Raw genomic sequence first — 27,640 nt, forward strand, 5'->3', positions numbered from 1 at the left:
GAAGAGTGTTTCTGATCTGTCGAACAGGTGTTTGGGGATTTTTCTTCATTATAGAGAGAATTCTTCTGTCATCAGTTGTGGAGGTCTTCCTTGGCCTGCCAGTCCCTTTGCGATTAGTAAGCTCACCAGTGCTCTCTTTCTTCTTAATGATGTTCCAAACAGTTGATTTTGGTAAGACTAAGGTTTGTCTGATGTCTCTAACAGTTTTATTCGTGTTTCTCAGTCTCATAATGGCTTCTTTGACTTTCATTGGCACAACTTTGGTCCTCATGTTGATAAACAGCAATAAAAGTTTCCAAAGGTGATGGAAAGACTGGAGGAAAGACTATGTGCTGAGAGCTCTCTTATACTTGCATTAAGGAGGCCATTAAACACACCTGAGCAATTACAAACACCTGTGAAGCCATGTGTCCCAAACATTATGTGCCCTGAAATGGGGGGACTATGTATAAACACTGCTGTAATTTCTACATGGTGAAACCAAAATGTATAAAAATGGTCTTTCATAAAATCTGACAATGTGCACTTTAACCACATGTGATTTTTTCTATTACAAATCTCAAATTGTGGAGTACAGAGGCAAAAAAAAAAAATGATGGGTCTTTGTCCCATACCTGGTTCTTAAACGTTACAATAGTCCCTGCCTCAACTATCTCCTCTAGCAGCTTGTTCCATAGTCCCACCAACCTTTGCGTGAAAAAGTTACCCCTCAGGTTCCTATTAAATCTTTCCCCCCCTTCACCTGAAACCTACTGAATGTGCTCTGGTTCTCATTCCCCTCCAGTGGACATGAGACTCTGTGCGTCTAGCCACGAGTGCCTGGAACGCGCTGCCAGGGGATGGTGGTGTTGGGCCAAATGCTTGGCAAATGGAGCTAGCCTAAATGTGGGTTCTTGGTCGGCATGGTCGAGTTGGGCTGAAGGGCCTGTTTTCATGCTGTGTGACTCTGTGACCTAAGAGTGTTGACCAGCCTCGAAGGCGATGGCCACAAAACGGTTCTGTGACTCATGCCGCAAACCTCCAATCCATTCCTACTCTGATTCTTGCCTCAAATAACAAACATTTAAAAAATGCTGGAGCCAGGGTTTGACATTTGGCTTTGCACATGATGTTGTGCAATCAGTATCATTCAGGGAATAGAGAATAATAAAACAGGTTCTTGGAAAGAACCATTCAATAAAACAGGTCCTTGGAAACAAACCGATAAATGTGAAACTGGTGACACATCAAATATCAGCTTCTTGTTTTGTGAGGCCTCTCATGCATTCTATTTTTTTACTGCCTGGCATCCTTCCTCCTTCCCCCTGTCTCTTTCCAATAAATTAAGATTGCTTTCCTTAAATTCTCAATCTTACTTGAGGCATGTTCCGTATGCATGACTTTACCTCAAAGGATGTTTTAAATTTTGAACTGAATTATCTGTGTTTTCCACTTTTGTTTAGAGATACTGCGCGGAAACAGGCCATTTGGCCTACCGTGTCATCGCCAACCAGCGATCACCTCATACACCAGCACTATGCTGCAAACCTGGAGTACTGTGTGCAGTTTTGGTCTCCAAATTTGAGGAAGGACATTCTTGCTGTCGAGGGAGTGCAGTGTAGTTTCACGAGGTTAATTCCCAGAATGGCGGGACTGTCGTATGTTGAAAGACTGGAGCGACTGGGCTTGTATTCTCTGGAATTTAGAAGGATAAGAGGGGGTATTATTGAAACATATAAGATTATTAAGGATTGGACACGCTAGTGGCAGGAAACATGTTCCCGATGTTGGGGGAGTCCTGAACCAGGGGCCACAGTTGAAGAATTAGGAGATGAGGAAAAACCTTAGAACGGAGATGAGGAAAAACCTTTTTCACTCAGAAAGTTATGAAGCTGTGGAACTCTTTGCCTCAGAAGGCAGTGGAGGCCAATTCCCTGGATGCTTTCAAGAGAGAGTTAGATAGAGCTCTTAATGATGGCGGAGTCAAGGGATATGGGGAGAAGGCAGGAACGGGGTACTGATTGTGGATGATCAGCCATGATCACGGTGAATGGTGGTGCTGGCTCGAAGGGCCGAATGGCCTACTCCTGCACCCATTGTCTATTGTCTATTGTCTATTACTAGGGACAATTTACAATTTACAGAAGCCAATTAACCTACAAACCTGTACGTCTTGGGAATGTTGTGGGAAACCGGAGCACCCGGAGAAAACCCACGCAGATCACGGGGAATACGTACAAACCCCGTACAGACAGCACTCGTGGTCAGGATCGAACCCGGGTCTCTGGCGCTGTAAGGCAGCAACTCTACCGCTGCGCCACCGCGCCTCATTCAGCAAGGAAAGCATGTGGGGCTGGGGGGAGGGGAGGGAAATGAGGCCAAATAATCCCAAACACTGGCAAAGATGTAAAGTCAGTACAACTGGCACAGAATGCGACAGGCTTGTAAGGTGAACTTCTACAGGTGTACAGTAGAGAGCATATTGACTGGTCGCATCACGGCCTGGTTCAGCAACTCGAACGTCCAGAAGCAAGTTACTCCAGCACTTTATGTCCTTTTGTGTAAACCTGCACCTGCAGTTCCTTGTTTTCACTTTCCTATCCACGAACCTGGCCAAATTTCTTTTAAAATACTGTTATTATACCTGCTTCAACCACCTCCTCTGGCAGCTGGTTCCATCCAACCCACCACCCTCTGATTGAAAAAGTTGCCCATCAGGTTCCTATTAGACCTCCCCCTCTCCCATCGGGCAATCGAAGTGTGAAAACGCACACCTCCAGATTCAGGGACAGTTTCTTCCCAGCTGTTATCAGGCAACTGAACCAGAGAGCAGTGCTGAACTACTATCTACCTCTTTGGTGACCCTCGGGCTATCTTTGAAGGGTCTTTACTGGCTTTAACTTGCTCTACGGGTACCCGTAAAAGGGACCACATCACCAGAGAGCAGTGCTGAACTACTATCTACCTCTTTGGTGACCCTCGGGCTATCTTTGAAGGGTCTTTACTGGCTTTAACTTGCGCTACGGGTACCCGTAAAAGGGACCACATCACGCCGATTCTGGCCTCTCTCCACTGGCTCCCTGTACGGTACAGAATCAACTTCAAGCTCCTCCTATTCACATATAAAGCCCTAAATGGACATTCCCCCCCCCCTACATCAAGAATCTTCTAACCCACCTCTCTAACTCCAGGTCCCTCAGGTCGGCCGGCCTGGGGCTACTCACTATCCCGCGGGCTAGGCTTAAGCTCAGGGGTGACCGCGCTTTTGCGGTTGCAGCTCCTAGACTGTGGGACAGCATCCCTCTCCCCATCAGAACTGCCCCCTCCATCGACTCCTTTAAGTCCAGGCTCAAAACCTATTTCTACTCCCTAGCGTTTGAGGCTCATTGAGGAGGCGCTGTGAACTGTTTTGTATGTGCTGTTGTGTTTGCGTGCTACTGTATGTTTCATTTTTTCCTTAGTACCTAATCAGATGTACAGCACTTTGGTCAACGTGGGTTGTTTTTAAATGTGCTATACAAATAAAATTGACTTGACTTGACTTGACTAAACATTATTCCCTGATCATGTATCTATAAATGGATCGATTGTAATCGTGTGCAGTCTTTCCACTGACTGGTTAGCACGCAACAGAAAGCTTTTCACTGTACCTCGGTACACGTGACAATGAATCAACAGACTTAACTTAAACCCATGTCGTGTGGTTTTTGATTCCCCTGCGCTGTGTAAAAGACTCTGTGCGTTCAGATAGTACGGGGCAATATTACAAGATGCGGACAACATTGATTTTTGAACATTTAATCACAGAACAGTACAAGATTATATTAATATAGTAATTGAGCAATTCCACATACAGGAATTGCATTAAAGGCACGTATTGTTTAAGGCACAGTGTAGAAGCCAACTAATTTCTGAAAATAAATATATATTTCTGGTAATATACTAGAAAGGCACTAATGAGTACAGTTCATTAAAGCTTAAGCAGTTTCCTATGTGTTAAATATGTTTCTGCCGCATTCATCATTTTGCATTTTGCTGGAGCCATTATTCATATTAAATATTACAACATTAAATTGAAAACTCGACCCCATTTAATTCCCACTTTGCTCTAAAGTCCCGAACCACTATCTACCTCATTGGTGACCCTTGGACTATCCTTGATCGGATTCTGCTGGTTTTTGCCTTGCACTACAGGTCAGTCCCTTATCCGGTATCTGTACACTGTGCACGGATCGATTGTAATTGTGTATTGTCTTTTCGATGGCTGGTTAGCACGCAACAAAAAAGCTTTTCACTAAAGCTGACAATAAACTAAACTGAACTAAATAAGACTCCGACTGATGACAGTTACACGTAATTAAGTTCATCCTTCCTTTCTGAAATTGCCCCGAACCCTTTCCATTTCATGCCTTGATTTGGCTAAAAAAAGAAGACATTATCATTTTGTGGACCCGCACAAACTTCCAACGTCTTAACTTGCCTGTGATCCTGCAATGAGAGGAGAACGTCAGGAACAGTCTTGCTATTGAGGGAGTGCAGCGTAGGTTCACCATTTTAATTCCTGGGATGGCGGGACTGACGTATGATGGAAGATTGGGTCGACTGGGCTTGTATTCACTGGAATTTAGGATGAGAGGGGATCTTATAGAAACATATAAAATTCTTAAGGGATTGGACAGGCTAGATGCAGGAATAATGTTCCCCATGTTGGGGGAGTCCAGAACCAGGTGCCATGGTTTAAGAATAAGGGGTAGGCCATTTAGGACTGAGATGAGGAAAAATGTTTTCACCCAGAGAGTTGTGAATCTATGGAATTCTCTGCCACAGAAGGAAGTGGAGGCCAATTCACTGGATGTTTTCAAAAGAGAGTTAGATATAGCTCTTAGGGCTAATGGAATCAAGGGATATGGGGAGAAAGCAGGAACTGATTTTGAATGATCAGCCATGATTATATTGAATGCGGTGCTGGCTCAAAGGGCCAAATGGCCTACTCCTGCACCTACTTTCTATGTTTCTATGTCAAAGAAGGACGATAATTCCATATTTTTTATTAATAAGGGTGTCAGGGGTTATGAGAAGGCAGGAGGATGGGGCTGAGAGGGAAAGATAAATCAGCCGTGATTGAATGGTGGGAGTAGACTTGAAGGGCCAAATGGCCTAATTCTGCTCCTAGAAATATCTTGTACTTGCCATAGATTTTACTATAATAGTTTGCTCGGTCCTTGTAATTGTGTATAATCGTAGATTATGCTGTAATGCTGGGGCTTTATAAGGCACTGGTCAGACCGCACTGGGAGCATTGTGAGCTGTTTTAGTCCCCATACCCGAGGAAGGATGTGTTGGCGTTGCAGAGGGTCCAGAGAAGGTTTACAAGAATGATCCCAGGAAAGAGTGGGTTAACATAGGATGAGCGTTTGATGGCACTGGGCCTGTACTCGCTGGAGTTTGGAAGAATGAGGGGAGACCTCAATGAAATTTACCAAATCATGAAAGGCCTGGATAGAGTGGATGTGGAGAGGATGTTTCCACTAGTGCGAGAGTCTAGAACCAGAGGCCCTAGCCTCAGAATAAAAGAATATACAGGTGGCGCAGCAGTAGGGTTGAAGATCGGGTTCGAATCCCGACTACGACTGCTGTCCGTACGGAGTTTGTACGTTCTCCCCGTGACCGTGTGGGTTTCCACGAAATCTTCGGTTTCCTCCCACACTCCAAAGACGTTCAGGTTTGTATGTTAATTGTCTTGGTGTATGTGTAAGTGGTCCCTAGTGTGTGTAGGATAGTGTTGATGTGTTGATAGCTAAACCAAACTAAACTTTAGAAAGGAGAAGATGAGGAAATTTCTTTAGTCAGAGTGGAATTCATTGCCACAGAAGGCTACAGAGGCCAAGGCAATGGATATTTTTAAGGTGGAGATTGACAGATTCTTGATTAGTACGGGTGTCAGGGGTTATGGGGAGAAGGCAGGAGAATGGGGTTGAGAGAGAAAGATAGATCAGCCATGATAGAATGGTGGAGTAGACTCGATGGGCCAAATGGCCTAATTCTTCTCCTAGAACCTATGAACATTATAGACAATTATGAATACCCTGGCAAACTATTTAGTGAAATATATAGTCATAGATTATACACAATTACGAAGGGCCTGGTAAACTATTAAAACCTTTAAAACAAGATTTCGCTAAATGTATACCCTGTGATACAATACTTTGCTAGCATTTGAGGTAATTCCATGAAGTACAAACTACCAACAGAATCATTTAAAAGTCTTGCCACCAGCCTTGGAGAAGAAATTCTTGTATAATGTTAAAAACAATCCGAAACTGTTTACATCTACCTTTGATGTACAAAATGAAGTAAATGGATGCAGTAAGTGAAGTAAATGGATGCAGCACAGAAACAGAACCAGCTCATCCATGCTGATCAAGATGCCCCATCGAAACTAGTCCCTCCTGCCCGCGTTTGGTCCATATCCCTCTAAACATTTCATAGAGTCATAGACTTATGCAGCGCGGAAACAGGCCCTTCGGCCCAACTCATCCATGCTGACCAAGATGCCCCATCTCAGCTAGTCCCTCCTGCCCGCATTTGGTCCATATCCCTCTGAACCATTCATAGAGTCATAGACTCATGCAGCACGGAAACAGGCCCTTCGGCCCAACTCATCCATGCTGACCAAGATGCCCCATCTCAGCTAGTCCTGCCTGCGTTTGGTCCATATCTAGATGTTTTCAAGAGAGAGTTAGATTTAGCTCTTAGGGCTCACGGAATCAAGGGATATGGGGAAAACGCAGGAACGGGGTACTGATTTTGGATGATCAGCCATGGTCCCATTAAATGGCGGTGCTGGCTCGAAGGGTTGAACGGACTACTCCTGCCCCAATTTTCTATGTCCCTCTAAACCTTTGATAGAGTCCTCAACTCATGCAGCACGGAAGAAGGCCCTTCGGCCCAACTCATCCATGCTGACCAAGATGCCCCATCTCAGCTAATCCTACCCGTGTTAGGTCCATATCCCTCTAAACCTTTGATAGAGACCCCAACTCATGCAGCACGGTTAACAGGCCCTTCGGCCCAAATCATCCATGCCCGACCAAGATGCCCAATCTAAGGTAGTCCCTCCAGCCCGTGTTTGGTTTGCAATCCCTCTAAACCTCTCCTAACCCAACAAACCCCCACAGCAAAAAAAAAAACAAACAGAGACCAACCTTTACAGTTTTGTGAACACGTTAAAAGAAATAAATAAATAAGCATTTTTTAAAAATCGGAATGAAAATGAGCTATTTTTCCAGCTAGGTATTCACTCCGCCACTTGAAGACTAAGACGTTGATACAGGTAAATCAGACTGAATCAAGAATTAAAAATCGTGGAATGACGATACTACACAGAAGGACAGGGGGTAAGGAGGCAGCCTTTCATAAAATGCCTTTTGTATTACAAAGAAGAAAGCATTAATTGCTCTTTTCCAGCGAGGTGTAGTAATCTGTCAGCACCTTCCAAGCCTTTGGAGCCATGAAACCATCAGGCGGATTTTTATTTTCGCGAGCGAGCTGCCTCATACGAGTGCCCGAGATGAAATCAAAACTCTGTGCTCTAAAAACAAAGGGAGACAAAAAGCAACAATAAATGCACTCCGCATTTAAAATTCTCATCGGGCACCAGCAAATCAACCTGACAGCACCTCCCAAAGCTGGTTTGTTTGGAAGGTGCAGCGTGTGAAACAGGCCCTTCGGCCCACCTAGTCCGCAACGACCATCCGTCACCCACTCACACCAGTTCTATACGATTAACCTACAAACTCACACTTGTTTGGAATGCGGGAGGAAACCGGAGCACTCAGAGGTGTGCTTGGATGTGTGTGTGTGTGCGTGACGTGTGTGTGTGTGCGTGACGTGTGTGTGTGTGTGGATGTGGATGTGTGTGTGTGTGTGTGTGTGAATGTGTGAGTGTGTATGTGTGAGTGTGTATGTGTGAATGTGCGCGCGCGTGTGTGTATGTGTGGCGTGTGTGTGTGTATGTATGTGTGTATGTGTGTGTGTATGTACGTGTGTGCGTGTATATGTATGTGTGGCGTGTGTGTTTATGTATGTATGTGTGTATGTGTGTGTGTGTGTATGTACGTGTGTGTGTGTGTATGTACGTGTGTGTGTGTATGTATGTGTGGCATGTGTGTGTGTGTGTATGTATGTGTGTATGTGTGTATGTGTGCATGTGTGTGTATGTACGTGTGTGTGTATGGATGTGTGAATGTATGTGTGTGTGTGTGTGTGAATGTGTGGGTGTGAATGTTTGAGTGTGTATGTGTGCGTGTGTGTGTGAATGTGTGGGTGTGAATGTATGAGTGTGTATGTGTGTGTGTGTGTGTGTGTGAATGTGCGTGTGAATGTGTGCGGGTGTGCGTGTGTGCATGTGTGTGTATATTTGTGGATCCGTGTCGTGGAGTAGCTCAGGAACAGAAACTGTCCGCAGTCAGTCTGAAGAAGGGTCTCGGCCCAAAACGTCACCCATTCCTTCTCTCCAGAGATGCTGTCTGTCCCGCTGAGTTACTCCAGCATTTTGTGTCTACCTCAGTCAGCAAAGTTGGATTCCAGAAAAACCAGGCACAACGAACTGCAGAAGCTGGTTTACAAAAAGAGACACAAAGTGCTGGAGTAACCCATCGGGTCAGACAGCATCTCTCTGTGTAGAGGGAGGTCATTTATGTGATGGTCTGGGCATGGATGACGTGCAGGCAGATGAGATTAGTTCACCTTGGCATCATGTTTGGCACGCACATTCACTAGGTCATATGTGATAGGAGTAGAAGTAGGCCATTCAGCCATTCGAGTGTCAACTTGAACGAACATTAACTAACATTAAACTAAACTAATCAGAAACCTTCTGACGTTCATAAGTTCTAGGAGCAGAATTAGGCCCATCAAGTCTACTCCACCATTCAATCATGGCTGATCTATCTCTCCCTCCTAGCCCCATTCTCCTGCCTTCTCCCCATAACCCCAGACACCCGCACTAATCAAGAATCTTTCTATCGCTGCCTTAAAAAATATCCACTGACTTGGCCTCCACAGCCTTCTGTGGCAAAGAATTCCACAGATTCACCACCCCTCTGACTAAAGAAATTTCTCCTCATCTCCTTCCAAAAAGAACGTCCTTTGCCTCTAAGGCCGTGACCTCTAAGTCGGAGACTCTCCAGCGCCAGTGGAAACATCCTCTCCCCGTCCACTCCATCCAGGCCCTTCACTATTCACCTTCCTGGGTCGTAGAAGTCCATGCGCCTCTCGTCCTTGTTGTAGGCGGCCACTCTGAAGGGTATGATCTCCACCGAGGTGAGGCCTGGGGCCATGCCCAGCACCTTCGCGCCGTGCGTAGGTTCATACAGGTCCTTCTTGGTCACGGGATGAGGCATGCCGGCCGGGTCACGGCCGACGATGTAGAAGTTGGCTCCAGCAATCATTCTGGCCCTGCAGTGCCACTGAACCTGCAAGGAAGCAGCAACATGGACACGTTTATTTTAATTTTAATTTTAATTTTAATTTTAATTTTAATTTTTTTTTTTTTTTTTTTTTTTTAAATCAAAAATATTTATTCAAATATTAAAATAATATATACAATACAATAAAACCAAAACAGAACCCACCACCAGAATACTATACAAACAAATATACCAATTGAAACTATTATACAATTGTATTACAATCCCCATCCAGGATACATCCAATCCCCCGCGGTGCCCAGCGGTCCCGGAGATCCCCCAGGGTGCCCGTGGACAGCGCGCGGTCCCTCTCCAACACCACCCGGGCGAGGATGTAACCCCGGAAAAGGGGTAGGCAGCCGGCTCGGGCAGAGCCCTCTTCCGCCTGGCGCCGTGGCCAGCTTGGCCAGGCCCAGGAGCAACCCAACCAGGACATCTACGGCCCATGAACATGTTTATGGGGTGGGAGCCGCTTTACGTCCTCGCCGTCCACCCTGGGTAGTTCTACGGAACTGGCAAAAGTTGCAGCAAAGCGTCAACTACGGGAATCTGAAGCACCGATTGCCACTTTTGATTGTTGTAGTTGACATACGAAAGAAAGAAGACCACGTTTATGAAGAACCCGACTGCTGCAACACAGCAGTCTAGCCCAGTTTAGTTCAGCTTAGAAATACAGCGCGGAAACAGGCCCTTCGGCCCACCGCGTCCGCGCCGGCCAGCGATCCCCGCACACTCACACTGTCCTGCACGCACTAGAGAATTCTACAACTGTACCAAGCCAATTAGCCTACAAACCTGGAGATAGACAAAAACAATGATGTTTCTTCCTACATGTTTAGACTACCAACCTGCACAAATTCACTGCCTCAGAATCTGTGGAATTCACTGCCTCAGAATCCGTGGAATTCACTGCCTCAGAAGGCATCTGTGAAATTCACTGCCTCAGAATGCATTAAAGAGAGAACTAGTTAGAGCTCTTAAGGACAGTGGAGTCAGGGGGTATAGGGAGAAGGCAGGAACGGGGTACTGATTGAGAATGATCAGCCATGATCACATTGAATGGTGGTGCTACCTCGAAGGGCCGAATGGCCTACTCCTGCACCTATTGTCTATTGTCTATTGTCTATTGTGAGACTGAGGACTCTCATGTCTCAAGAAGGGTCTCAACCCCATAGGGGGAGGTTGAGCAGGCTGGGACTCTATTCCTTGGAGCGCAGGAGGATGAGGGGTGATCTTACAGAGGTGTACAAAATCATGTGTGGAACAGATCGGGCAGATCTATTGCCCCGAGGAGGTGAATCGAGGACCAGAGGACATAGGTTTAAGGTGAAGGAGAAAAGATTAGGAATCTGAGGGGTAGCTTTCACACACAAAGGGTGGCGGGTGTACGGAACAAGTTGCCAGAGGTGGTAGTTGAGGCAGGGACTATCCCAACGTTTAAGAAACAGATTGACAGGTACTGTACATGGTTAGGACAGGTTTGGGGGGATATGAACCAAACACAGGCAGGCTGGACTGATGTAGCTGGGACCTGTTGGACGTGTGGACAAGTTGGGCCTTTCGGGCCTGTTTCCACACTGTATCACTCTATAATTCTACGCGAGTCAGGGGTTATGGAGAGAAGGCAGGAGAATTGGGTGATGATGTATCCAATGAAAGAATGGATCGACTGGGCTTGTATTCACTGGAGTTTAGAAGGATGAGAGGGAATCTTAAAGAAACATATAAATTCTTAAAGGACTGGACAGACTAGATGCAGGAAAAATGTTCCCCATGTTGGGGGAGTCCAGAAGCACGGGGTCACAGTTTACGAATAAGGGGTAGGCCATTTAGGACTGAGATGAGGAAAAAGGTTTTCACCCAGAGAGTTGTGCATGTGTGGAATACTCTGCCAAGGAAGGCAGTGAAGGCCAATTCACTGGGTGTTTTCAAGAGAGAGTTTGATGTAGCTCCCAGGGCTAATGGAATGAAGGGATATGGGGAGAAAGCAGGAACGGGGTACTGATTTTGGATGATCAGCCATGATCATATTAAATGGCCGTGCTGGCTCGAAGGGCCAAATGGCCTACTCCTGCACCTATGTTTCTGTGTTTCTATGTTTCTATAAGTTCACCTACAGAGGTTCAAGAGAGTATTTGTTGACATACCAATTCTCAATCTTTTAAAGTTATAACCTCATGAATTGCATAAATTCTTTTGCACGCTACGTCATATAACATATAACATATAACATATAACAACTACAGCATGGAAACAGGCCTGTCCGGCCCTACCAGTCCACGCCGACCACTCTCCCTGACCTAGTCTCATCTACCTGCACTCAGACCATAACCCTCTAATCCCCTCTTATCCATATACCTATCCAATTTACTCTTAAATAATAAAATCGAGCCAGCCTCCACCACTTCCACCAGAAGCCCATTCCATACAGCCACAACCCTCTGAGTAAAGAAGTTCCCCCTCATGTTACCCCTAAACCTTTGTCCCTCAATTCTGAAGCTATGTCCCCTTGTTGGAATCTTCCCCACTCTCAAAGGGAAAAGCCTACCCACGTCAACTCTGTCCGTCCCTCTCAAAATTTTAAAAACATCTATCAAGTCCCCCCTCAACCTTCTACGCTCCAAAGAATAAAGACCCAACCTGTTCAACCTCTCTCTGTAGCCTAAGTGCTGAAACCCAGGCAACATTCTAGTAAATCTCCTCTGTACCCTCTCCATTTTGTCGACATCCTTCCTATAATTTGGCGACCAGAACTGCACACCATACTCCAGATTCGGCCTCACCAATGCCCTGTACAATTTCAACATTACATCCCAACTTCTATACTCGATGCTCTGATTTATAAAGGCAAGCATACCAAACGCCTTCTTCACCACCCTATCCACATGAGATTCCACCTTCAAGGAACAATGCACAGTTATTCCCAGATCCCTCTGTTCCACTGCATTCCTCAATTCCCTACCATTTACCCTGTACGTCCTATTTTGATTTGTCCTACCAAAATGCAGCACCTCACACTTATCAGCATTAAACTCCATCTGCCATCTTTCAGCCCACCCTTCCAAAAGGCCCAAGTCTCTCTGTAGACTTTGAAAATCTACCTCACTATCAACTACTCCACCTATCTTAGTATCATCTGCATATTTACTAATCCAATTTGCCACACCATCATCCAGATCATTAATGTAAATGACAAACAACAGTGGACCCAACACAGATCCTTGGGGCACTCCACTAGACACTGGCCTCCAACCTGACATACAATTGTCAACCGTTACCCTCTGGTATCTCCCATTCAGCCATTGTTGAATCCATCTTACAACCTCACTATTAATACCCAACGATTTAACCTTCTTAATCAACCTTCCATGTGGAACCTTGTCAAATGCCTTACTGAAGTCCATATAGACATTTGAGCTTATACATCTTATAGCTTGTGTGGTTTAGTTCATTTTAGAGATACAGCGCGGAAACAGGCCTTTTGGCCTACCGAGTCCGCACTGACCAGGAATCCCCGCACATTCACACACACACACACACACACACACACACTAGGGACAATTGTCCCCAGGGCGATCACGGTGGCGCAGCGGTAGAGTTGCTGCCTTACAGCGAATGTAGCGCCGGAGACCCAGGTTCGATCCGCATTCGATCCTGACTACGGGCGCCGTCTGTACGGAGTTTGTACGTTCTCTCCGTGACCTGCGTGGGATTTCTTCGAGATCTTCGGTTTCCTCCCACACTCCAAAAACATACAGGTATGTAGGTTAATTGGTTTGATAAATGTAAAAATGATCCCTGGTGGGTGTAGGATAGTGTTAATGTGCGGGGATCGCTGGTCGGCGCGGACCCGGTGGGCCGAAGAGCCTGTTTCCGCTCTGTATCTCTGAACTAAACTAAACTAATTGTTTCTATGTTTCTATGTATCACTCTGGGACTCTAGGGGAATCAGGGGTTGTGGGGAGGACGGGGCGGAGAGATATCAATGGCAGAGACTCTACCAAAGGAAAGGCTCGGCCACTGACCTCTGTGGGGCCGGCGTACATCATAGGCGAGGGGAAGATGGCCACCACGGTGGAGCTGGGGTCCAGCACGCCCTCCTCCAGCACGGCGGCGTGCTGCCGCATGCGCCAGCCCAGCGGCACGTCGTCGTCCTTGGTCCAGCCGCCCAGCGGGTGCAGCAGCAGCACCGGCCGCTTGTAGCCCTGGTCCAGCAGCCTGCGCCTGGTGTCCTGCATCAGCAGCGCATGCCCGTTGTGCACTGGGTTGCGCAGCTGGAACGCGAAGATCGCATCTGCAGCCGGGACGAGAGAAGGAGAGAGAGGGTCACTCATAAGGTCATAAGAGAATAAGGTCAGAGGTCATAAGAGCATAAGGCCATACGGTCATAAAGTCAGAGGTCATAAGAGCATACGGTCAGAGGTCATAAGATCATAAGAGCATAAGGTCGTAAGGTTAGAGGTCATAAGATCATACGGTCATACGGTCATAAGATCATAAGGGCGCAAGGTCATACGGTCATAAAGTGATACGAGTCCAAAGAAGGGTCTCGACCCAAAGAGACCGAAGAGAGACACAAAATGCTGGAGTAACTCAGCGGGTCAGGCAGCATCTCTGGAGAAAGGGAATGGGTGACGTTTGGTGTCGAGACCCTTCTCCAGTCTGAAGACGGGTCTCGACCCGAAACATCACCTGCTCCTTCTCTCCAGAGATGCTGCCAGTCTATCCTGCTGAGTTACGTCCCACCAGCTTCTCGTTTTCACCCAACTAACAGCTAACAAATGAAGATAGACACACAAAGCTGGAGTAACTCAGCGGGACGGGCAGCATCTCCGGAGAGAAGGAATGGGTGACGTTTCGGGTCGAGACCCATCTTCAGACTGGAGAAGTGTCTCGACATGAAACGTCACCCATTCCCTCTCTCCAGAGATGCTGCCCGACCCGCTGAGTTACTCCAGCATTTTGTGTCTCTCTTCGGTTTAAACCAGCATCTGCAGTTCCTTCCTACACAGGTCATAAGGTCATGTGGGAAATTTATTTGGTTCTCAGTTATATGTGTCTCCTCAGTTGGAAATTCTGCATCCATATGTCACGCTCTGTAGGATTTGTAACTCAGCATTGCTCAGATCCATCCATAGCTCAGAATGGAGCCATATACAGCCTATCACACCTGAAACATCTAGGCAATTCGGCCATTTGTCCCATCAAGTCTACTCCGCCATTCAATCATGGCTGATCCGTCTCTCCCTCCTAACCCCATTCTCCTGCCTTCTCCCCACAACCCCTGACATCCGCACTAATCACGAAGGATTCCTGTCACAGGAATTATTTTCCTACACAACTTGCCGCTCCACTGCGATTTCTCCTCAAGGTATGTCCACTTTGAAGATGTTCTCCTCCTCTCTTCGACGAGAGTTTAGCAACATGCTCTCTCACTGCTCCCCCTCTGTGATTCCTCCTGCCCTCCTACTCTCCAACTACGTCCTTCCTTTGTCCCGCCCCCTCCCCTGACATCAGTCTGAAGAAGGTTCTCGACCCGAAACGTCACCCATTCCTTCTCTCCTGAGATGCTGCCTGACCCGCTGAGTTACTCCAGCATTTTGTGATACCTGTCACAGGAAACTCGGTTTGGTTTAGATTAGTTTCGTTTGATTTAGAGATCCAGCGCGGAAACAGGCCCTGCGGCCCACCGAGTCCGTGCCGACCAGCGAACCCCGCACATTAACACTGTCCTACACACACACACACACACACACACACACACACACTGGGGACAATGTTTACATTTCATACCAAGCCGATTAACCTGCAAACCTGTACGTCTTTGGAGTGTGGGAGGAAACGGAACATCTCGGAGACAACCCACGCAGGTCACGGGGGGAACGTACAAACTCCGTACAGGCTGCACCTGTGGTCAGGATCGAACCCGGGTCTCCGGCGCCGTCAGGCAGCAACTCAAACCGCTGCGCCACCGTGAGCCCTGCCAGTCCTCATGCTTAACTCAACGCGGTCATAGCACCCAAAGCACAAAGTGCTGGAAGACCTCTACAGGTCAGGCAGCATCTGCGGAGGGAGACACGAGCCACTGCAGGTGCTGGAATGTCAGTTTGTTGCAGCAGTCTGAAGAAGGGTCTCGACCCGAAACGTTACCCATTCCTTTTCTCCAGAAATGCTTGCCTGACCCGCTGAGTTAATCCAGCATTTAGCGCCTGTCAATGGATAGGATATGGGCCAAACGCAGGCTGCAGTGCTCATTTTTTAAGTGCCGGAGCAGCGGCTGTTAAATTCACCGCTTGTTTAAATTCCCCCGCTGTTTATTTTGGCTTTTTTTTTACAGAGGTGAGCTCCAGCAGCAGGCAGGCAGTACTAGCGTAAATGGGGCAGGTTGGTTGGCGTGGGCAAGTTGGGCTGAGGGGCCCGTTTCCGCACTGTATCACTCTGTGACTCTACATGGAACAAGAAACTGAGAAAAAAAAAACACAAAGTGACTGATGAACAATGTTATGTGCCTTAACCGAGCAAAGAATGGAGATTATTGAAACAGTCCGGCTAGTTGAGAACAAAGGACAGTTGATTTAGCAATATCAATGCCACTGAATTTGGTGATTTTGGCTTAGTTTAGTTTCGTTTATTGTCACGTGTACCGAGGTACAGTGAAAAGCTCTTGTTGCGCGCTAACCAGTCAGCGGAAAGACAACGCATGATTGCAATCGAACCATTTACAGTGTACAGATACATGATGTAGGGAATAACGTTTAGTGCAAGGTAAAGTCCGGTCAAGGATGGTCCGGGAGTCACCAATGATGTAGATAGTGGTTCGGGACTTTAGAGCAAAGTCGGAATTAAATTGGGCCGAGTTTTCAATTTAATGTCATAATATTTAATATGAATAATGGCTCCAGCAAATTGCAAAATGGTGAATGCAGCAGAAAGGCAGTAAAGTCCGGTCAAGGATAGTCCGAGGGTCACCGGTGGGGTGGATGGTAGTTCAGCACTGCTCTCTGGTTGTGGTAGGGTGGTTCAGTTGCCCTGATGACAGCTGGGAAGAAACTGTCGGTGAATCTGGAGGTGTGCGTTTTCACACTTCTGTACCCTTTTGCCCGATGGGAGAAGAGGGGAGAAGAGGGGGAGATGAGAGCGAGTGAAGGAGATGTTAGTACCAGCGTTCATGTCCTTGAACTTCTGTCTGAGCTCCAGGGGCGTTAGACGATATTGATCCAAGCCGTCATTCCACCGGATCCGCTCCAGTACCTGGAGATCCCCTCCGACAAGCCAGTCTCCACTCTCCATCACCATCTGGAAGTTAGTTTGGAAAGCAACGTTTAATGGATCGCGTTCTCAACATCCCACCCGCTAGGGGTGAACATCCTCTCCACATTCAATCTATCTTTCCCTGCATTCGTTTAGATTGCCAGAGAAAGAGGGACCACGGACCTAGGATTTCCTGGTTAATATTTACCTCAAGTTGCCGCCAGACTAATCTAATGTCCTCCTAGCCCACATCATACTACAAAAGGACACAAAGTGCTGGAGTAACTCAGCGGGTCAGGCAGCATCTCTGGAGGAAAGGAATGGGTGATATTTTGGGTCGAGTCTTTAGACTGAGTGTCGCCTTGTGAGACTGGGGACTCGCAGTCTGACGAAGGGTCTCAACCCTTTAGTCAATAGACAATAGACAATAGACAATAGGTGCAGGAGTAGGCCATTCAGCCCTTCGAGCCAGCACCGCCATTCAATGCGATCATGGCTGATCACTCTCAATCAGTACCCCGTTCCTGCCTTCTCCCCATACCCCCTCACTCCGCTATCCTTAAGAGCTCTATCCAGCTCTCTCTTGAAAGCATCCAACGAACTGGCCTCCACTGCCTTCTGAGGCAGAGAATTCCACACCTTCACCACTCTCTGACTGAAAAAGTTCTTCCTCATCTCCTTTCTAAATGGCCTATCCCTTATTCTTAAACTGTGGCCCCTTGTTCTGGACTCCCCCAACATTGGGAACATGTTTCCTGCCTCTAATGTGTCCAATCCCCTAATTATCTTATATGTTTCAATAAGATCCCCCCTCATCCTTCTAAATTCCAGTGTATACAAGCCTAATTGCTCCAGCCTTTCAACATACGACAGTCCCGCCATTCCGGGAATTAACCTAGTGAACCTACGCTGCATGCCCTCAATAGCAAGAATATCCTTCCTCAAATTTGGAGACCAAAACTGCACACAGTACTCCAGGGGCGGTCTCACCAGGGCCCGGTACAACTGTAGAAGGACCTCTTTGCTCCTATACTCAACTCCTCTTGTTATGAAGGCCAACATTCCATTGGCTTTCTTCACTGCCTGCTGTACATGCATGCTTCCTTTCAGTGACTGATGCACTAGGACACCCAGATCTCGTTGAACATCCCCTCTTCCTAACTTGACACCATTCAGATAATAATCTGCCTTTCTATTCTTACTTCCAAAGTGAGGTTGAGTAGGCTGGGACTCTATTCCTTGGAGTATAGGAGGATGAGGGGTGATCTTTCAGAAGTGCTCAAAATCATGAGAGGAATAGATTGGGCAGATGCGCAGAGTCCCTTGACCAGAGTATGGGAATCGAGGACCAGATGACGTAGGTTCAAGGTGAAGGGGAAAAGATTTAATAGGAATCTGAGGGGTAACTTTTTCCACACAAAGGGTGGTGGAACAAGCTGCCAGAGGAGGCAGTTGAGGCTGGGACTATCCCAACGTTTAAGAAACAGTTAGACAGGTACATGGATCGGACACGTTTGGAGGGATATGGGCCAAACACAGGCAGGTGGGACTAGTGTAGCTGGGACATGTTGGCTCACTCTATGACTCTAAGACCTGCGTAAACTCATAACCTCTGGCTTGACGTGTGAAACTGCGCCTTGGGTTTAGACATACAGCGTGGAAACAGGCCCTTCGGCCCACCCAGTCCACGCCGACCTACGATCACCCCGTACACTAGTTCTATCTTTAGCCTTTTGACTTTAGAGATGCAGCGTGTAAACAGGCCCTTCGGCCCACCCAGTCCGCGCCGACCTGCGATCGCCCCGTAGACCTGCATTATGGTATACACTGGGGAGAATTTACAATTTTTTATTACTGAAGCCAATTAACTGAGAAACCTGTACGTCTTTGGAGTGTGGGAGCAACCGGTGAAGACCCACGCAGGTCAAGGGGAGAATGTACAAACTCCGTACAGACAGCACCCGTGGTCAGGATCAAACATGGGTCACTGGCAGCAACACTAGTTTAATGAACTATTATGAAATTCAAACTTAGCTCTTTCTTAATTCTTAGTTAGAGTCTTAACACGGGTTTTCATAAGTTCATGTTATTTAGTTATAGGAGCAGAATTAGGCCATTTGGCCCATCAGGTCCACTCGACCATTCAATCATGGCTGATTTATCTTTCCCACTCAACACCATTCTCCTGCCTTCTCCCCATAACCCCTGACTAATCAAGAATCTGTCAATCTCCGCCTAAAAATATCCATTGATTTAGCCTCCACAGCCTTCTCCGTGGCAATGAATACCACAGAATCTGAGACTATGGCTTCCGGTCCTGGACTCTCCCACTGGTGGAAACATCCTCTCCAGTTACAGTGAAAAGCCTTTTTGTTGCGCGGTATCCAGTCAGCGGAAAGACATTACATGATTACATACGAGCAATCCACAGTGTGCAGATACAAGATAAGGGAATAACGTTTAGTGCAAGTGAAAGCCAGTAAAGGCCGATTGGAGATCTGAAGAAGGGTCTCGACCCGAAACGTCACCCATTCCTTCACTCCAGAGATGCTGCCTGTCCCGCTGAGTTACTCCAGCATTTTGTGCCTTAAGAGACTGGGCAGTCACAGTGGCGCAGCGGTAGAGTTGCTGCCTTACAGCAAATGCAGCGCCGGAGACCCGGGTTCGATCCCGACTACGGGTGCCGTCTGTACGGGAGTTTGTGCGTTCTCCCCGTGACCTGCGTGGGTTTTCTCCGAGACCTTCGGCTTCCACCCGCAATCCAAAGAGGTGCAGGTTTGAAGGTTCATTGGCTTGGTAAATGTAAAAATTGTCGGTGTGGGTGTAGGACAGTGTAGGATAGTGTTAACGTGCGGGGATCGCTGGTCGGCGCGGACCCGGTGGGCCGAAGGGCCTGCTTCTGCGCGGCATCTCTAAACTAAACATAAGCTAAACTGGAGAGAGTCCGAGGATCCCCAATGAGTAGACCACCGGGGATCTGCTACGTACTTTAATGTACGGGTGCTTCTCGCAGGTAGTCCCCCACTGCCGGGCGCAGCGCTCCTCCTGCCGGTGCTGGTAGAACTCGGGGTCTTGGAGGACGGCCACGGTGCGGCCGGAGTAGACCAGGGCGATGGCGGGGCTGCCGGCCAGGCGCTCCTTGTCGTCCGTGCCGACGGGCAGGACGATGGGAACGGTCAGGTTGATGCGACCACCTGCGGACGACAAGGCCCGAAAACGTCACCCCACGGGGTCAATAGACAATAGACAAGAGACAATAGACAATAGACAAGAGACAATAGACAATAGACAAGAGCCAATAGATAATAGACAAGAGACAAGAGACAATAGACAAGAGACAATAGACAATAGACAATAGACAATAGACAATAGACAATAGACAATAGACAATAGACAAGAAACAATAGACAATAGGCGCAGGAGGAGGCCATTCGGCCCTTCGAGCCAGCACCGCCATTCAATGTGATCATGGCTGATCATTCTCAATCAGTACCCCGTTCCTGCCTTCTCCCCATACTCCCTGACTCCTCTATCCTTAAGAGCTCTATCCAGCTCGCTCTTGAAAGCGTTCAGAGAATTGGCCTCCACTGCCTTCTGAGGCAGAGAATTCCACAGATTCACAACTCTCTGACTGAAAAAGTTTTTTCCTCATCTCCGTTCTAAATGGCCTACCCCTTATTCTTAAACTGTGGCCCCTGGTTCTGGACTCCCCCAACATTGGGAACATGTTTCCTGCCTCTAACGTGTCCGACCCCTTAATAATCTTATATCGTTTATTAAAACATATTATATGTTTATTAAATCAAAGCCACATCCCTTTCAAAGGAGGGAACTGCAGACGCTGGTTTAAAACCCGAAGGTAAGAAAGACGCTGGAGTCACTGACTCAGCGGGACGGGCAGCATCTCCGGAGAGAAGGAACGGGTGACGTTTCGGGTTGAGACCCTTCTTCAGTCTGACGAAGGGACTCGACCCGAAACGTCACCCATTCCTTCTCTCCAGAGATGCTGCCCGTCCCGCTGAGTTACTCCAGCGTTTTGTGTCTTTCTTCATATTTAAATAAGGGCCATGTTGATCATTCCCTTACACTCCAAAGATGTACAGGTTTGTAGGTTGATTAGCTTGGTATAAGTGTAAAACTGTTTCTAAATGTGTGCAGGATCGTGTTAATGTGCGGGGATCGCTGGTCGGTGTGGACTCGGTGGGCCTGTTTCCGCGTTGTATCTCTAAAACTAAAACTAAAGAAAATGGAAAATAATCTTTTACAATTTTTAGCATTGAGGTCGAGATTTCACACCCTGCATCTGAATTCTCACAACATATCGATATTAGCATTTTATTTCAACCTATTGTATTTATTTCAACCTGGTGTATAAAACCATGAGAGGAATGGATTGGGTAGATGGCACAGAATCTCTTGCCCAGAGTAGGGCAATTGAGGACCAGAGGGCTTAGGTTCAAGGTGATGGGGGGAAAAGATTTAATAGGAATCTGAGGGGTAACTTTTTCACACAAAGGGTGGTGGGTGTATAGAAGAAGCTGCCAGAGAAGGTAGATTTCTAGATTTTTTTTTAGATTTTAGATACAGCGCGGAAACAGGCCCTTCGGCCCACCGAGTCCGCTCCGCCCAGCGATCCCCGCACATTAACACTATCCTACACACACTAGGGACAACTTTTACATTTTTTTACCCAGCCAATTAACCTACATACCTGAACGTCTTTGGTAGTTGAGGCTGGGACTATCCCAACGTTTAAGAAACGGTTAGACAGGTACATGGATAGGGGCAGGTCGGGAGGGATATGGAGCAAACGCAAGCAGGTGGGACTAGCGTAGCTGGGACATTGTTGGCCGGTGTGGGCAAGTTGGGCCGAAAGGCCGTTTTCCGCACTGTATCGCTCTATGACTCTATGACATGTTCCATGTGAAACCACCCTGGAGAACAAGGCTAGGGTGACGTTTGTTGTGGGGATTACCGCCATCACTGATAGGTGTTTGGAGAGTTAGCAGTCTGTGATTCTTACCGTCCAAGAGCATCCCAAAATGCAGAACCTGGAGGAACTCCCTTTCCCGCATGAACCCTGTGAGAGGGGTCGCCCATCCTTCTGACAACACCTGCACCCACTGCAGATCCAACTGCAAGAGAAACAAGCCCGGAGGTAAATCCAGTGCACCCCCACCTCGCTGTGTAAAACACCGTTATCAACGACACTATTACAGATGGGACACAAAAACGCTGCTGTAACTCAGCGGGCCAGGCGGCATCTCTGGAGAAAAGGACTAGGTGAGGTTTCGAGTCGAGAACCTTCTTCAGACTGAGAGTCGATGTGGATGGGGGGGGAGGGGGGAGAGAGAAACGGAAAGATTTAGCGGGGTATGGGCCAAACGCAGGCAGGTGAGCGGCACGGTAGAGTTGCTGCCTCGCGGCTCCAGAGACCCGGGTTCGATCCCGACTACGGGCGCTGTCTGCACGGAGTTTGTACGTTCTCCCCGTGACCGCGTGGGTTTACTCCGGGTGCTCCGGTTTCCTCCCACACTCAAAAGACGTACAGGTCTGCGGGTTGATTGGCTTCTGTAAACTGTAAATTGTCCCCAGTGTGTAGGATAGTGCCGATGCATGGGGTGATCGCTGGTCGGCAGGGACTCGGTGGGCCGAAGGGCCTCTCTTCCGCCCTCTGAAGTCTCTCTGCAGTCTTTAGTTGGTGCGAAGGGAAAACCCCCTGACTGGTCAAAGACGGCGAAACTATTCTTCACCCAGAGACTGTCCACTCACCCAACAAGCAGACAGGCACTTTTATTTTGGTGCAGGTGTGATAAGGGAATGCAGCAATTGTATACGACCATCAGAGATAGGAGCAGAATTAGGCCATTCGGCCCATCATGTGCAGTCAGCCATTTAATCGTGGCTAATCTATCTCTGCCTCTAACCCCATTTTCCTGCCTTCTGTGGCAAAGAATTCCAAAGATTCACCACCCTCTGACTAAAGAAATTCCTCCTCCTTCCTTAAGGAACATCCTCTAATTCTGAGGCTATTCTATGGCCTCTGGTCCTAGTGGAAACATCCTCTCCACATCCACTCTATCCAAGCCTTTCACTATTCGACTATCACTATTCGATAAAGGCTGAAGCAATCTGCTTTGCACTTAGAAACATAGAAACATAGAAAATAGGTGCAGGGGTAGGCTATTCGGCCCTTCAAGCCTGCACCGCCATTCAATATGATCATGCCTAATCATCCAACTCAGTATCGCGTACCTGCCTTCTCTCCATACTCCCTGATCCCTTTAGCCACAAGGGCCACATCTAACTCCCTCTTAAATATAGCCAATGAACTGGCCTCAACTACCTTCTGTGGCAGAGAATTCCACAGATTCACCACTCTGTGTGAAAAAAAACGTTCTCATCTCGGTCCTAAAAGACCTCCCCCTTATCCTTAAACTGTGATCCCTTGTTCTGGACTTCCCCAACATCGGGAACAATCTTCCTGCATCTAGCCTGTCCAACCACTTAAGAATTTTGTAAGTTTCTATAAGATCCCCCCTCAATCTTCTAAATTCCAGCGAGTACAAGCCAAGTCTATCCAGTCTTTCTTCATATGAAAGTCCTGCCATCCCAGGAATCAATCTGGTGAACCTTCTCTGTACTCCCTCTATGGCAAGAATGTCTTTCCTCAGATTAGGAGACCAAAACTGTACGCAATACTCCAGGTGTGATCTCACCAATGCCCTGTACAACTGCAGCAGAACCTCCCTGCTCCTATACTCAAATCCCCTCGCTATGAATGCCAACATACCATTCGCTTTCTTCACTGCCTGCTGCACCTGCATGCCTACTTTCAATGACTGGTGTACCACGACACCCAGGTCTCGTTGCACCGCCCCTTATCAGTGTGCAGGAAGGAACTGCAGATGCTGGTTTATATCAGATGAAGACCCTTCTTTGGACAGTCAGAAGAAGGGTCCCCACCCAAAACTTCACCCATTCCGTCTCTCCAGAGGCGCTGCCTGACTCGCTGAGTTACTCTGGCATTTTGTGTCTGTCTTGCATTGAGCATTGGTCTCAGACTTAGGTGGAACGGCAGGGGTTACCTGAGTAATCTGCAGCGTGGGCAGAATCCGTGCTGCTTCACGCACCAAGTCATGCTTGTTGTCGAGGACAAACAGTTCCTTCACTTCTTCGCTGGCGGCTGGCGGAACAATGCCCTGGGAATAACAATAGGGAACATCCGTCACAAGATCTGCTGGCTCCCCTCCCAGAAAGTCAACAATGCCTCACCACGTGGCATGGTGGCACCGCTGGCAGAGCCAGGTTCGAACCTGGCCCCGGGTGCTGTCGGCTTTAGCTTTAGTTTACTTTCATATTGTCTCCTGCACTGAGTGAGGTACAGTGAAAAGCTTTTGTAGTGTTAGATAGTTAGACACAGTAGTTAGACAGACAGACAGAGAGACAGACAGAGAGTCAGACAGACAGACAGACAGACAGACAGACAGACAGACAGACAGACAGACAAACAGACAGACAGTCAGACAGACAGACAGACAGACAGACAGACAGACAGACAGACAGAGAGTCAGACAGGCAGAGAGTCAGACAGACAGACAGACAGACAGACAGACAGACAGACAGACAGACAGACAGACAGACAGACAGACAGACAGACAGACAGACAGACAGACAGACAGACAGAGAGTCAGACAGACAGACAGAGAGACCGACAGACAGTCAGATTGTGGAAACAGGCTCTTCGGCCGAACATGCCCACACCGGCCAACATGTCCCATCTACACTGCCTGTGTTTGGTCCATATCCCTCCAAACCTGTCCTATCCACGTACCTGTCTAACTGTTTCTTAAACGTTGGGATAGTCCCAGCCTCAACTACCTCCTCTGGCAGCTTGTTCCATACAACTACCACCCTTTGTGTGAAAAAGTGACCCCTCAGATTCCTATTAAATCTTTTCCCCTTCACCTTAAACCTATGTCCTCTGGTCCTTGATTCGCCTACTCTGGGCAAGAGACTCTGTGCATCTATCCGATCTCTTCCTTATGATTTTATATGCCTCTGTGTGATCACCCCCTCATCCTCCTGCGCACCGAGTCCCAGCCTACTCAACCTCTCTCTATAACTCAGACCCTCCAGTCCTGGCAACATCCTCCTAAATCTTCTCTGCACTCTTTCCAGCTTGACAACATCTTTCCTACAATGTGGTGCCCAGAACTGAGCACAATACTCGAAACGTGGCCTCACCAACGTTTTTGTTGCGTGCTATCCAGCCAACGAAAAACTATACATGCTTACAATCAAGTCATCCGCAGTGTGCAGGAACAGGATAAGGGTTGGATAATAGTTAGAATGGGAGATGCAGCTGTTGAAATAAAGGTTTAAGAGTGGGGAGCGATTGCCTATCTATGTGGAGTTTGCAGTAATTCATCCTGTGACCGCGTGGGTTTCCTCCGGGTGCTCCGGTTTCCTCCCACATCTCACAAATACGTGGGGGTTTGGAGGTTAATTGGCCTCTGCACATCGTCCCTGGTATGCAGGGAGCGGATGTGAAAGCATGAACTAGTGTGAAGGGATGATCGATGGTTGGCATGGACTCGGTGGGCTGAAGGAAGTGTTTCCATGTTGTATCTCTAAACCAAACTAAACCAAACCAAACCAAACCAAACCAAACCAAACCAAACCAAACCAAACCAAACCAAACCAAACCAAACCAAACTAAACTAAACGATTTTGCCTTTAAAGACGGGTCTTGCACTTGTGCCAGTTGGTGAGTTGGTCCATTTAATGATGGTAATTATTCTGCTCACGGTTACACTACAAAATACCATCCCAAAGGCCAGAACTAACGTCACTGGTGTGGTCTCACGATTCTGTTAAATAGCATGATCACAGAGAGGAAGCTTCACGTCCCACATCGGCGCAGTCATGAACCACAATTGCATTTGCAACATCACGGAACTTGCCGTTCGCACCAAGCCCATCACACTCCCTGCTCCCTTACCAAGTGTCTGTTTCCTTCATGTGAAGTTGCCATTGTGAACCTATTCCGCAGCGCGGCTCGGTGGCGCAGCTGGTTAGTGCTGCTGCCTCACAGCGTCAGAGACCCGGGTTCCATCCCAACCCTGGGTGCTGCCTGTATGTGAAAGTTGCACGATCTACCTGTGACCACGTGGGTTGCCTCCGGGTGCTCCAGAGTGGAATTCTCTGCCTCAGAAGGCAGTGGAGGCCAATTCTCTGAATGCATTCAAGAGAGAGCTAGATAGAGCTCTTAAGGATAGCGGAGTCAGGGGGTATGGGGAGAAGGCAGGAACGGGGTACTGATTGAGTATGATCAGCCATGATCACATTGAATGTCGGTGCTGGCTCGAAGGGCCGAATGGCCTCCTCCTGCACCTATTGTCTATTGTCCAGTTTACCTCCCACATCCCAAAGACGTGTGGGTTTGTAGGCTATTTGGCCTCGGTATAATTTGCCCCTGGTGTGTAGGGAGTGGATGCAAAAGTGGGATAGCATAGAACTAGTGTGAACGGGTGATCAGAGTGGTATTTGGTGGGCTGCAGGACCTGTTTCCATGCTGCATCTTTAAACTAATTAAACTAAACTAAATCACCAGCCCAAGTTAAGAAAATGCACACTTAAGCATCTTCTGGTGTGAATCACACTGAAGAATTGTGTGAAAAGTGTTAAATTAATGCAATAGACAATAGACAATAGGTGCAGGAGGAGGCAATTCGGCCCTTCGAGCCAGCACCGCCATTCAATGTGATCATGGCTGATCATTCTCAATCAGTACCCCGTTCCTGCCTTCTCCCCATACCCCCTGACTCCGCTATCCTTAAGAGCTCTATCTAGCTCTCTCTTGAATGCATTCAGAGAATTGGCCTCCGCTGCATTCTGAGGCAGAGAATTCCACAGATTCACAACTCTCTGACTGAAAAAGTTTTTCCTCATCTCAGTTCTAAATGGCCTACCCCTTATTCTTAAACTGTGGCCCCTTGTTCTGGACTCCGCCAACATTGGGAACATGTTTCCTGCCTCTAACGTGTCCAACCCCTTAATAATCTTATATGTTTCAATAAGATCTCCTCTCATCCTTCTAAATTCCAGTGTATACAAGCCTAGTCACTCCAGTCTTTCAACATATGACAGCCCCGCCATTCCGGGAATTAACCTAGTAAACCTACGCTGCACGCCCTCAATAGCAAGAATATCCTTCCTCAAATTTGGAGACCAAAACTGCACACAGTACTGCAGGTGCGGTCTCACTAGGGCCCTGTACAACTGCAGAAGGACCTCTTTGCTCGTATACTCAGTTTATTGTTTAAGTACAAAATGACACAAAGTGCTGCGGTAACTCAACAGGTCAAGTAGCATCTCTGGAGAACATGGATCGGTGACGTTTTGCTCCTCCGCTCTCCGATGGGAATTTAGTCTAGCTAAGTTTAGAGTTACAGCGTGGAAGCAGGCCCTCCGGCCAACCGAGTCCACAGCGATCACCCTGTACACTTGCACTATCCTGTGCACTAGGGACAAAGTACAGATGCCAGTTAACCGACAAACCTGTAGGTCTTTGGAGTGTGGGAGGAAACCAGAGCACCCGGAGAAATCCCACATGGCCGCAAGGAGTCTTTGGAATGTGGAGTAACTCAGCGGGGCAGGCAGCATCACTGGAGAACATGGACAGATAACGTTTCAGGTCGGGACCCTTCAATGATCAGAAGATGGGTCTCGAGCCAATATGTCACCTATCCATGTTCTCCACAGGTCTTGGCAATATGTTTGGTATGTAGGGGTTGCGCGGCGGTAGATGTGCTGCCTCAAACCCCCAGAGACCCGGGTTTGATCCTGACTAGGGCTGCTGTCTGTACGGAGTTTGTACGTTCTCCCCGTGACCGCTTGGGGTTTCTCTGAGATCTTCGGTCTCCTCCCACACTACA

At 47.7% G+C, this 27,640-nt stretch overlaps 1 protein-coding gene across 1 annotated transcript in view; it reads right to left on the minus strand.

Annotated features, from left to right (window-relative positions):
• Positions 1-3,768: 3,768 nt before the first annotated feature.
• papss2b (3'-phosphoadenosine 5'-phosphosulfate synthase 2b) overlaps positions 3,769-27,640 on the minus strand; it is a 65,051-nt gene continuing 41,179 nt past the window's right edge. The window contains exons 6-12 of the mRNA XM_078413151.1: positions 23,789-23,902; positions 21,724-21,835; positions 19,689-19,894; positions 16,610-16,745; positions 13,475-13,743; positions 9,226-9,455; positions 3,769-7,570 (exon numbers count right to left, since the gene is read on the minus strand). Coding sequence (XP_078269277.1) covers positions 7,429-7,570; positions 9,226-9,455; positions 13,475-13,743; positions 16,610-16,745; positions 19,689-19,894; positions 21,724-21,835; positions 23,789-23,902 — 1,209 coding nt within the window. The 3' untranslated portion in view covers positions 3,769-7,428. The remainder of the gene's footprint in view (positions 7,571-9,225; positions 9,456-13,474; positions 13,744-16,609; positions 16,746-19,688; positions 19,895-21,723; positions 21,836-23,788; positions 23,903-27,640) is intronic.

The sequence above is a fragment of the Rhinoraja longicauda genome, chromosome 16, assembly GCF_053455715.1.
Source record: "Rhinoraja longicauda isolate Sanriku21f chromosome 16, sRhiLon1.1, whole genome shotgun sequence".
Classification (NCBI taxonomy): Eukaryota; Metazoa; Chordata; class Chondrichthyes; order Rajiformes; family Arhynchobatidae; genus Rhinoraja; species Rhinoraja longicauda.